The sequence below is a fragment of the Littorina saxatilis genome, linkage group LG17 (genome assembly GCF_037325665.1).
Source record: "Littorina saxatilis isolate snail1 linkage group LG17, US_GU_Lsax_2.0, whole genome shotgun sequence".
NCBI classification, from domain to species: domain Eukaryota; kingdom Metazoa; phylum Mollusca; class Gastropoda; order Littorinimorpha; family Littorinidae; genus Littorina; species Littorina saxatilis.
In genome coordinates, this window is record NC_090261.1 from 30,333,448 (window position 1) to 30,345,709 (window position 12,262).

At 38.3% G+C, this 12,262-nt stretch overlaps 2 protein-coding genes across 2 annotated transcripts in view; both read left to right on the forward strand.

Annotated features, from left to right (window-relative positions):
• The window catches only part of LOC138952025 (transmembrane protein 179-like), a 180,955-nt gene that overhangs the window by 121,877 nt on the left and 46,816 nt on the right, over positions 1–12,262 (forward strand). The window lies entirely within an intron of this gene.
• LOC138952021 (uncharacterized) lies at positions 2,772–12,192 on the forward strand. The gene is made up of 8 exons (XM_070323596.1): positions 2,772–2,963; positions 4,331–4,550; positions 6,058–6,215; positions 7,091–7,173; positions 7,877–7,986; positions 8,561–8,731; positions 9,140–9,253; positions 10,310–12,192. Exons 1-8 carry the CDS (start codon positions 2,887–2,889, stop codon positions 10,445–10,447), a joined length of 1,071 nt encoding a protein of 356 aa, XP_070179697.1. The 5' UTR covers positions 2,772–2,886; the 3' UTR covers positions 10,448–12,192.

Consider the following 12,262-nt stretch of genomic DNA (forward strand, 5'->3'; position numbering starts at 1 on the left):
CCTTCACGAATCACTGTAAAAAGCCCCCTATATTTTAAAATAACATGATACAACTTAGTGTACAAGTCAGCCTAATTAAAATATGCTCCAGATTTATCTGTTTCGGGTTGATGAGAGCATTATTTGAAACACACCAGGAAACTAAAGGAGCTTATCAAAAACAGAGTGAAAATAAGTGAAATTATCAACTTCCACGAAAAGAGGACTTTTGTTGCATTTTTTTTAAATCTCGAGGGCTAGTTATAGGTTATTTCCAGCAAGCTTCCTAATGAATGAATGAAAATAGCCTTTAGCTTTTAATTTCTTCGATTTGTTGAAGGTGGTCCATATTAGGGGACTCGCACATACTTTGAGATTTTGCTATTCAGTTAAATTCAGAGAGCTTTTTTCCACTACAAAAAAGAGTTTATTGCTAAAACTCGCAAAGTTCATGACACTTGTCATGGACTGTTTGAGAAGCGAGTAAAATTTAATTCTCTTTTAGCTTTATATTCCGTTATCTGTTTTGTGTTGTTTGTAATAGTATTTTTGTCCTTATGTTAACCCACCCATCACCCCCCCCCTCTCCCTTCCCCCCATTTCCCATAGTAAAGAAATGTATGTAATCACTTTGCACTTGTAATGTTTTATTATTTTTTGTATTATTATTATCATTATTATTATTATTATTATTATTATTATTATTATTATTATTATTATTAATATTTATTATTATTGTTGAATTGTTTCTTGTATTGTTTTTGCTCTCCCTCACCCCTCAACTCCCTTTTCTGTACATAGTCTGATTTCTTTTTGTTTTAGTTCCTTTTATTTGGTGTTGAATGAAATGTGTTTTTATTGTGTTTTTTAATTTTCCATGTACCCTCACGGGGTTTCATTGGAATAAATAAAACTTAAACTTGAACTTGCTATTATTTTTTGTTTGCAGTACAAACTCGGGGTCAACACTGCTAAAATGTAACAAATACGGTTTTAGCTGTCATATATAGCAATGTTTGTGTGATAAAAGTTTTGGCTGTGGACAGAAACGAGTCCGTTTTAGGCGGCAAATTTAGAGTGAACGCTGCCAAAAGTGAAAAAAAGAGAAAAAGCCTAACGGTTTTGAGATTTCTGTTTTTGCAACTGTTTTGACATGTGCAAGTTATCCAGAGAGGGTGAATACAGCAAATAAAACTTTTTTGAGCGCTCTAGCGCCGTTAGTTTGTCAGAACAGAAGGTGGTCCATATTAGGAGCCGGTCCATATTAGGAGCCCTTCCCCTATGGCTTGTAAATCTTGAAGTCTTTCGAAAGATCTCTTCATGAACACTTTTATAGCGTGTGCATATGCATCTCTCAAAGATTCAAACCGTTCTCTGCAGTGTCCACATCTTTAGATATTCCATTTGATTCTCAGCAGTCAGTCCCCTCTGAAGTATTTGAAAACACATTTATGTTCAGGAAAATACTGTCAACTACACCATTATGGGCTTAGTGGTTAAATATACAAATTCTGTATATATTTGTACTAGCGATCAGGACTCCAGTTTCGCCTGGGATATAAGCAGAGCCCTTAGGAATTTGTTTCTAGAACCATCACACAGAAGTTTTCTGAATTCTCAATAAAAAAACAAAAACAAATACAACACAAATTTGACAGAAAACCTCCAAAAGTAACTTCTTGGGGAAATTAGTGACCTCCCTTGCTAATCATTCGTAACTTGAAAACATCAGGATATTGAAAACACTTTTTGACTTAAGTTGCCCCCTTTCGGCCTGAGAACATTCGTAAGTTTGGTTCCAGAACTTACTTGTATGTTCTGGTTCTTCGTTTTTCCTCTTGATTAGAGAAATAGATAATCTGAAATGTCACTGGGATTATGTATTTGCTACATATTAAAAAGAAGGCCTTGCACTATATACCCCGCTGCATACGATCCTCAAAACAGTGTTGAAGCAATCCACTGGGTCTTTGCTGAAATAAAGAGCTTTTTGCCGTCGTACCCCTCAACATTGACACAACCCCCCCCCCCTTTTTTTTTACCGCTCAAGAAATACACACCTGCATCAGTAGAAATTACATAACACAAGAATCATAGTCTAGCCATCCTGTGACACGATGCGCCAGATATTGTGAGAAGGGTCTGACTCACGGTCAGTGACCAACCACAGGCGGAAGGTATCGTCCACTGGACTACTACTATCACAGAAAGACTTTCTGTGATAGTAGTACAGGGGCGGATCAATTGCTTTGTAAGGGGGGGTGCACTTTGAATCGAAAGTGAATGTGATGGGCGCGAAGCGCCCGAATTTGCTAGGGGGGTCCGGGGGCATGCCCCCCCGGAAAAACAGGCTCAAAGAAGCAAAATGGTGCCATCTGGTGCCATTTGAACTTATAAATGGTCATAGAATCAGCTTTCCAAATTTTTTTTTTTGCTGGAGGGGGGTGCACGTGCACCCTCTGCACCCCCCCCCCCCCCCTCGTCCGCCCCTGTAGTAGTCCAGTGGACGATACCTTCCGCCTGTGGACCAACCTACTGGCTTCGCGCGCGACTCAAGGCGCAAGTGACAAAATAGCGACTATCTACAACCGAAACACGTCGCTCCATACGAGAATGGTGCGGAACAGTTCCCCACCCGTGTGGTAAGTCTGTGAAAAAAAGGAAGGGTATAACAAATTCCGATTGATGCAAAGTGTTTCGTGCAACACGTTTTAAAACTGTGCGGCGAAGGCGTCGTCTGCTCGAAAGTTGACCGAGTGCCCGGAAGTCATGTGACAGTCGCCAAGGTGCTCTATCGGCATAGAGTTGTTTAGACATGGCGGCTCTAACCTTAGAGCTCGCGACTGAGATTTGAAAGTGTTCGATTTTGGAGGTGTTTGCCCAAAGCACCGAATTTTAACCAACAAAATGTCAGCTGCGAGAGATTACAAGCTGGATCTCAACACGGACAAGCGCAGTGTCTTCGTCACTCAGCTGCACGACAGGTAAAGCACGGTCGCTCTACAACTGAGAACTAAAGTACATAAATCATGCACGCTGTTTTCACAGTAGGCGGCCAAGTGTTAACACGCACGCAGCAAAGCGGTTAGCCGGCAGATAAGTCTTTTTATTACAGGGAGGGAGAGTTGTTTATTTATTTATTTAGCAGCTAATCTGCTAGAAAGATTACGATTCGATCGTTTGGTTTCCTATACGCCTGAACCAAGATGTGTTAGAGTAGTTGATGCCGTGATTTTACAAGGGAGATAATTGAATACAATGTTTATTTTTGACTGCTGTTTGTTTTGTTGTTGTTTTATTTCTTTTTGAATTAGTGTTTGTAACTCTGTCATGCACAAGCTATACGTAACAGAATATCTAAATAAAATAAGATGAATCAGTTTAAAAAAAGAAAAGAAGAAAAAAGCACACACACACACACACACACACACACACACACACACACACTCACACACACATGTGCGCACACAGCGGCAACTTGACAACAACCAATGTGCTACAACATATTGCAAGACCTTTGTGTGCCTAAACCTCTAAACACAGACATTTGACTTCCCTTTTATGTAGACCACAAAAAAGTAAGACAAAAACAAAAGGAGAGGAATAGACAGAACTTGATAATGACTTAAGGTACATCCCAATGACGCATGCATGTATACATTTGACACATTGACAAACAAACAAAAATCTTTCTGTGAGCTAAGTGTATCTATTTTTTTTAAAGTTTATGTGAACACCATAAAGAATTTAAATGCAGGCTATTTGTGTCAGGCTATGTGATATGCAGAGAACTATGATGTGGATATCTGTTCTGTGGAGAGCATTCTTTATCTAATTAGTTGAGAACTATAATGTGGATATAGATATCTGTTCTGTGGAGAGCATTCTTGATTTCAGTAGCTGAGAACTATAAAGTATAATGTGGATATCTGTACTGTGGAGAGCATCCTTCATTTCATTAGCTGAGAACTATAATGTGGATATCTGTTCTGTGGAGAGCATCCTTCATTTTATTAGCTGAGAACTATAAAGTATAATGTGGATATCTGTATTGTGGAGAGCATCCTTGATTTCATTAGCTGAGAACTATAATGTGGATATCTGTTCTGTGGAGAGCATCCATGATCCTTCATTTCATTAGCAGAGAACTATAATGTGGATATCTGTTCTGTGGAGAGCATCATTCATTTTATTAGCTGAGAACTATAAACTATAATGTGGATATCTGTTCTGTGGAGAGCATCCTTCATTTCATTTGCTGAGAACTATGGTGTGGATATCTTCTTTGTGACCAGCATCTGCATTTAATCACTGGAAATATATAATCCATTCTATTCCATCATTATCGCAGAGAGGACGAAGATGACGTTGCCGCCTTCCCAGTGGTCAAAGAAACGGGGGACAAGCTCATCGAGACTGGGAATAACACCCTTCAGAGTACGCTTCTGCTTAAGAAGGAGGTAGAGGTTGAGAGGGTAGATGTTGAACTTGAAGCAAAAAGACATGAATTCCGAGCTCGCATGGAGGCGTGCTCGCAACGGCAGGTTGAGGTGCAGAAGAAACAACAGAGGGTGAGTCGTTGGTATCATTTTTACATTTAGTCAAAACTTGACTAAATGTTTTAACATAGAGGGGGAATCGAGACGAGGGTCGTGGTGTATGTGTGTGTGTGTGTGTGTGTGTGTCTGTGCGTGTGTGTGTGTAGAGCGATTCAGAGTAAACTACTGGACCGATCTTTATGAAATTTGACATGAGAGTTCCTGGGAATGATATCCCCGGACGTTTTTTTCTTTTTTTCGATAAATGTCTTTGATGACGTCATATCCGGCTTTTTGTAAAAGTTGAGGCGGCACTGTCACACCCTCATTTTTCAATCAAATTGATTGAAATTTTGGCTAAGCAATCTTCGACGAAGGCTGGACTTCGGTATTGCATTTCAGCTTGATGGCTTAAAAACTAATTAATGACTTTGGTCATTAAATATCTGAAAATTGTAAAAATTTTTTTATAAAACGATCCAAATTTACGTTCATCTTATTCTTCATCATTTTCTGATTCCAAAAACATATAAATATGTTATATTTGGATTAAAAACAAGCTCTGAAATTTAAAAATATAAAAATTATGATCAAAATTAAATTTTCGAAATCAATTTAAAAACACTTTCATCTTATTCCTTGTCGGTTCCTGATTCCAAAAACATATAGATATGATATGTTTGGATTAAAAATACGCTCAGAAAGTTAAAACGAAGAGAGGTACAGAAAAGCGTGCTATCCTTCTCAGCGCAACTACTACCCCGCTCTTCTTGTCAATTTCACTGCCTTTGCCACGAGCGGTGGACTGACGATGCTACGAGTATACGGTCTTGCTGAAAAATTGCATTGCGTTCAGTTTCATTCTGTGAGTTGACAGCTTGACTAAATGTTGTATTTTCGCCTTACGCGACTTGTTATTTAATTATATTCATTTTTTTCTTAAATATTTGTTGTTTGCTTTAAAAAAAAAATACTGATGCAAAGCGGCAGAATTCACTGTACATTTTTCCTTTTTTTGGCAAAACTATTGAGTGTGCTATATATGGATTCATTTTTAGATACAGTAGTACAGTGGAACCCCCCTTTTAGGACTCCCTCCTTTTTAAGACCCTGTTTTCTTGGACTGTCTATTCAGAACCTCTGTTAATTTACCCCCATTTTAAGACTCCCTCCTTTTTAAGACCTGCTTTTCTCAGATTTATGAAGATTTTAAAAGGGGGTTCCACTGTAGTCCATTGAAGACTTTTTATCAATTTTTTCTGAAAGTCATTCAGAGAAATTTTGTTGGGGAAAAAAAAGACACCCCCTCCCCCCTCTTTACAGAGTTATATTCTTTATAACAACTGTATGTGGTCCTTAAAGGAAAAACATCTCAGAATGTGCATGAACATGTAATTTATTTCTTTTCAGGTGAAAACCTGCTTTGTGTATTAATACCGACAGAGGATTCTGGCCTTATTTTTATTTTTTTGGATTTGCCTTTTCCGTTGTTTCTATTGTCAGTAAATCATGTCTAACCATTGTTCCCTTGCAATTTCAGATGAAAGACAGAGTGAGCAAATTTGAGAAGTTCATTCAGGAAAATGAAGCAAAAAGGCGGCGAGCGATTCAGAAATACCAGCAGGAGGTGAAGATAAAGGAACAAAAGACCAGCGAATATGACATGCTGTTGCAGCAGTTGGAAGAACTGAATGCAAGGTGAGTTAAACAATGTTTTTGTCCTCAATGTAAATAGTTCTGATGGAATTGCATTTTTTTTTCTTTCTGTAAAATGTTTTCAGGACACTTATTTTACTTTAAGTTTATACCTGCAAAGCAAACTGTAGCTACGCAAACAATAATGTGAGAACTGCCCTTTTTGCATGCATGTGCATGGAGTGCTCCATTTGCCCTGATACATGTGCGTCTTCCTGTATGTGTGTATGTGTTTGTAGGGGATGTGTTTGTGTGTATGCAGGGATGCGTGTCTTTTTTGTATGATCGCTTATGTCTGTGTGCATTACTGTATGGATACATATGTCTATGTTTGTGCATGTCGTCAGTGGCCTTCGAAGACCTCGTATCTTCAAAATCATAGTTCTGAGATAATGAGTGTTTTAAAAATCAAATTCCTCTTCACCAGATCAAAACGTGTAGATACGAGGTTTTCACTTTTTTGTTTTGAACTTTTATGTTTTGAATTTAAGGAACAATTACGAGGATTTTCAACAGACTCGCAGGGATTCAAACAGACAATACAAGGTTTTCCCGCTAATGTCGCTAATGTCTCAACACCCAACGGCAATACGAGGTTTTTAAAATCAGGGGAAAAAGACCTTTGCAAAATAGATAGAGTTACAAGCTTTTCACAGATGACAGGAAAAAAATCAAGGGACGGAACCATGCAAAAATCCGAAAATCGGGAAAATGTAAGTTACGAGGTCTTCGAAGGCCACTGTCACTGACGATGTGCTCATGTTTGTGCATGTGCTCATGTTTGCGTGCATGCTTTGTCTGTGTATGTTTGCCTGCATGTATGCACATACATCATTTCTTACCCTCACTGACCATGCATGTGTCATTTTGTCTGACAGGCATGAATACCTGGCTAATAAGATGGTCAAGTACAAAAAGTTTGAAGAATATCTGATGCGAGTCATAGAAGCCATGCCAGAAGGTAACTAACTTTGCTTCAACAACTCACCTCGATCATGAAACCAAAGTTTAGATTCTCTAGATCCACTGAACACTTGCATGAACCACAGCAATTAATAGCTCAGTTGTCCATTCCCATGCACAACTATTACACACATTTTCTTACCCTGCATGCCCCTTTGCTAACATAACGTACAAAAACTACTGCTAACACAAAAATGTGCTACATTGTACTACATGTACTTTTTGAAAAAAAATTCTTTCTTTGTTAAAATGAATGGGAGTGCTCGGGGTGCATGGAGATATAAGACAGGGTAGCAAATTAAGATGACGTCTGAATAATGAATAAGATAAAGCAAGATTTGAAAAACATAAAGTATGTTGCTAAGGCCAAAAAAAAAAAGGTCTGTTTATGGTAACATAGGCCAAAAAAATAGGGTCGGTAGGTCGGGATTTTTTTTTTTTCTTCCAAAAAACCATATTTTTACGTTATTGTTTTTTCTTCTTTTTTTTCCCCCCAAATGCCAAAAAAAAAGTCTAGGGTCGCGTGAAAAAAATAGGGTCGGTCGGGTTACCGTAAACAGACTATTTTTTTTGTTGGCCTAAACAAACTTACCAACTTACTGACAGAGACCAGCTCATACCAACCAACCAAATCTTAGCATTTTGTGAACACATTGTTTCATTTATGGTTACTTCTATACAATTTGCATATGTGTGTACAGATTACCTGCCCTCATCGGAGGACAAGGTGAAAGGGTTGATGATGCGACATCGAACACTGAGCGAATCCAACAAGGATCTCATAGAAAATGTGGAGTTCATGCAGGATGAGGTCTGTTCCATTGGGTTTTAGTCAGGCTATAGTTGGGAAAATGCTAGATCTTTCTATGAGGTTTTATCCTTTTTATTCTATTCATATATGTATATTTAATTTTTTTTTCTTCCCCCCACCCCCCCCCCCCCCCCCCCCCCCTGCAGTCCAAGATGTCTAACGAAATTAGACAGTGTGTACAGATTTGTCGTGATGTTACTGGAACTTGTTATCAAACAAATAAAAGTGTTGATCTGTAGTTTTGTTAGAAACACATTGTCTTTTTTTTATATAAACATAGCCATTGCGTAAAACTTTGATTCTATTTTAGCCAAATCATTAGATTAGAGAAAGGATTTAAAGAAGACAAGAATTTTAGAATGATTTTAAACCAAGCTTGTTCCACACTTTTAGATCTTTCTTTCTTTATTTGGTGTTTAACGCCGTTTTCAACCACGAAGGTTATATCGCGACGGACACTTTTAGATGGAGAGAAAACTTCTAGCAGAAAATAAGATACATTGATGTTACAAATTGTTCGTCTGAAAGAAAAGTTAAAATTTCCATTCATTTTACTTGTTACTTTTGCTTTCAGCTGGAGAAAATGAGGAATAAGCTTGAGCACCTGAAACAAGAGCATGCAAAGGCAAAGGTGTCGGACAGCAGCACACTAGCTCGTAATAAAGGCCAACAAGAAAGTCTGTTAGAAGCAAACCAGCAGTTGGAAGTCAAGTTTGGTAACACCAAAGGAATCATGAGACAACGGGTAAACACTGCATGTTTGACTCTGTGTGCGTGTGTAAGCATGTTGACTGCATGTTTGACTCGGTGTGTGTGTGTGTGTGTGTTTGTGAATAAGTGTGTGTGTAAACATGTTTGTGTACACACATGTGCATGTGTGTTACTTTTGCTTAAAATCTTGTTTTAACTTGGTTTTAACTTTGATTAAAAAAAAAAGTACAATTTTCACATACTGTAGATTCATATTTCACCATATCATGGAACATCTCGATCTTTGCTATCAAGCTCATTATAGTGACATATCTAATCGGTTTGTTTGTAACTTCATTAGTCCATTTATGTGTGTTTTTCATACTGTATTGTTCTGTGCTAAATTGTAAACCTTATTTGAGTAAGTTTACAGAAAACATATAAATTGTGTCTGTGCTTTCAGCGGACAGAGCTCGGAGTGATTTTCATGGCCATTGACAACATATTTGAAAAGTGCCAAAGTACAGCTGGACAACCTGACTCACAAGAATGGCCCCAGAAACTTAAAAAAATTAGAGTAAGTACAAACTCTCAACAGTATTACAGTAAGATGATAGTGCTTTTATATTAAATAATAATGAGAATATTTATATGGCGCAAATCCTAAAACAGCCTACAAATCCTAAGTGCCTCACAAAAACATACATAAATAAATTATTCTGTACACAATTCCAACTGTTTTATATTAAAGGTTGAAACCTTACTGAGAACTGAATTTGTTTGGAGTAAAATAGATGCAGTGCAATGAAATACAACCTTAAATCTTGCGGAAATTTGTGTGTGAGTGTGTCTTTTGGAGTATTGGTTTAAAAATCATTTACAGGCGCTCACCATTTTCTGTTCTTCTAATGTCATTGTCTTGTAGCTTTTTTTTTTATGACATTTGTATACAAACGCGCACTGTTTGTGTCTTCTTCCTCACTTTAAAATGCAGGGCTGAATTTTTTGCAGTCTTGATTGTATGTTTTGACAAACAAGAGTGACAACCAGCGCCACACAGAACTATAAAGTTGAACCTGTCAATAAAGACACTTTCTTTCTTTATTTGGTGTTTAACGTCATTTTCAACCACGAAGGTTATATCGCGACGGGGAAAGGGGGGGAGATGGGATAGAGCCACTTGTTAATTGTTTCTTGTTCACAAAAGCACTAATCAAAAAATTGCTCCAGGGGCTTGCAACGTAGTACAATATATTACCTTACTGGGAGAATGCAAGTTTCCAGTACAAAGGACTTAACATTTCTTACATACTGCTTGACTAAAATCTTTACAAACATTGACTATATTCTATACAAGAAACACTTAACAAGGGTAAAAGGAGAAACAGAATCCGTTAGTCGCCTCTTACAACATGCTGGGGAGCATCGGGTAAATTCTTCCCCCTAACCCGCGGGGGGTAATAAAGACACAAGGGACCGTCAAAAAGTGGTCATTATGGACAGTTAGTCGCTATGAAAAGGTGAATTATACGGGGAAACAAATTGTCAGGGATACTTTAGGGTGATCCCTGTGGGCAGATGGTTGTCAGGGCAGGTTTGAATGACGTAACACAATGCTTTTTCTTCCTTGCAGGATTACTTGAACGACCGTAAAGATGTGGCGTACATGGCATCAAGGGTACAGAGTGCTCAATCTGCAAGCCACTCAGGCTCAGCCAAAGGCACACAACAACAACCACAGCCAGTCAAAATCACCGTCTCAAAATCATAGTGTTATTTTACTTTTCATTCGTCATGGAAACTCACCAGAAGGGCATGTATGTTCAGAACTGATCTGTTGATATATGTGTGTACATGTATCACTATCAGTGATACGTTAAGTGGTTCAATGTGTGCCATTTAATTGTGGAAAGGAATTTACCTTTTGTTTGTTTGTTTGTTCGTTCATGGGCTGAAACTCCCACGGCTTTTACGTGTATGACCGTTTTTACCCTGCCATTTAGGCAGCCATACGCCGCTTTCGGAGGAAGCATGCTGGGTATTTTTGTGTTTCTATAACCCACCGAACTCTGACATGGATTACAGGATCTTTTTCGTGCGCACTTGGTCTTGTGCTTGTGTGTACACACGGGGGTGTTCGGACACCGAGGAGAGTCTGCACACAAAGTTGACTCTGAGAAATAAATCTCTCGCCGAACGTGGGGACGAACTCACGCTGACAGCGGCCAACTGAATACAAATCCAGCGCGCTACCGACTGAGCTACATCCCCGCCCTTGGGAATTTACCTAAATGTTAGACTTAGAATGAATGGACTTTGTGGTTGGTGTTAACACTCATTTTGAGTGTATCTTGTTGGAGAATACTCCCTGTGTTGTGAACAGTGACACTGACACAAGGCACAATTTAAAAGCGTTGTGGTTTAATAGGTTCGCTATGACAGAAAACTGAGTAAACTATACTTTTATTCTAATCAGCATTATACAGAACGATCATGTTTGCCTGTTTACAAAATCAGTGCCTCTTCATTGCAAGAAATGTGACTTATTGTTGTAAAATAGTAATTGTTGTGGTCTTACATGATGTAAACATGCAAACATAACTTGCAGAAACTAGCTGGTACAAAGAACAGACAAACTCCTTTGACTTATTCTTCAGATCTTTTCTCTGAAGTATGAGTACAGTATAAATTAGTGAATGTACACGTGCAGTTTAACTGTAGTCAAACTGCTGTCATAGACGACTGTTTGCTCGTTTTGATGTTGGTTTCTAAAAGGCTATGAATGGTTCAGATTGTTGATCCTCTGTTCATCCCAAACTGCTTCTTGTCATCAAGAATTCAACGCAAAGCAGAAAACACCAACAAGAATTTTTCTCCAATAGGCTGTGTTTGTTCTTATTGCAGCATGTGTGAGATATTACCAAACCAGCATTTTTTTCTTTAAGGCTGTGATATAAATTCAGCATTATGCTGCAGCATTAATATATTCCTTCTTTGCAAAACCAATGATGGCGCTGTCTGGACTGTTTTTAAACCGAAATCACAGGATACCTACGTTTCTGGTACATGTATATATATGTGTATAGATTGATACAAATATGTGTATATGTTTGTGAGAGTGTGAGGAAGACAGGGCAAGAGAGAGAGGAAGAGAGAGCAAATACAGAGCATATGATATGAGAGAGAGAGAGAGAGAGAGAGAGAGAGAGAGAGAGAGAGAGAGAGAGAGAGAGAGAGAGAGAGAGAGAGAGAGAGAGAGAGAGAGAGAGAGAGAGAGAGAGAGAGAGAGAGAGAGAGAGAGAGAGAGAGAGAGAGAGAGAGAGAGAGAGAGAGAGAGAGAGAGAGAGAGAGTTTAATGTCAGCATTTTACAAGCAGCATTTCTGATGTTATGCCTGAACTTCTGATTTAAAAAAAAATTCTATTGGCCAACTTGTTTCCAGTTTAAATGGGCTGGTATCGGAATCATAGTAAAAATAAACACCTAAATGTATATAAATTAAAAATGTTTTATAAAAGCATCTGTGTGTGTATACAAGGCAGAGAAGAGAAAGAGTCAAGAGAGAGAGAGAATGAGAGAGAAAAAGA

Bases quoted from the DNA above. Each gene is read 5' to 3' on its own strand.
- LOC138952021 (XM_070323596.1), top strand. From the start codon at position 2,887: ATGTCAGCTGCGAGAGATTACAAGCTGGATCTCAACACGGACAAGCGC. The intron at 7,987-8,560 runs GTCTGTTCCATT...TTTTGCTTTCAG, and splicing joins TGGAGTTCATGCAGGATGAG to CTGGAGAAAATGAGGAATAA. The intron at 9,254-10,309 runs GTAAGTACAAAC...TCTTCCTTGCAG, and splicing joins AGAAACTTAAAAAAATTAGA to GATTACTTGAACGACCGTAA.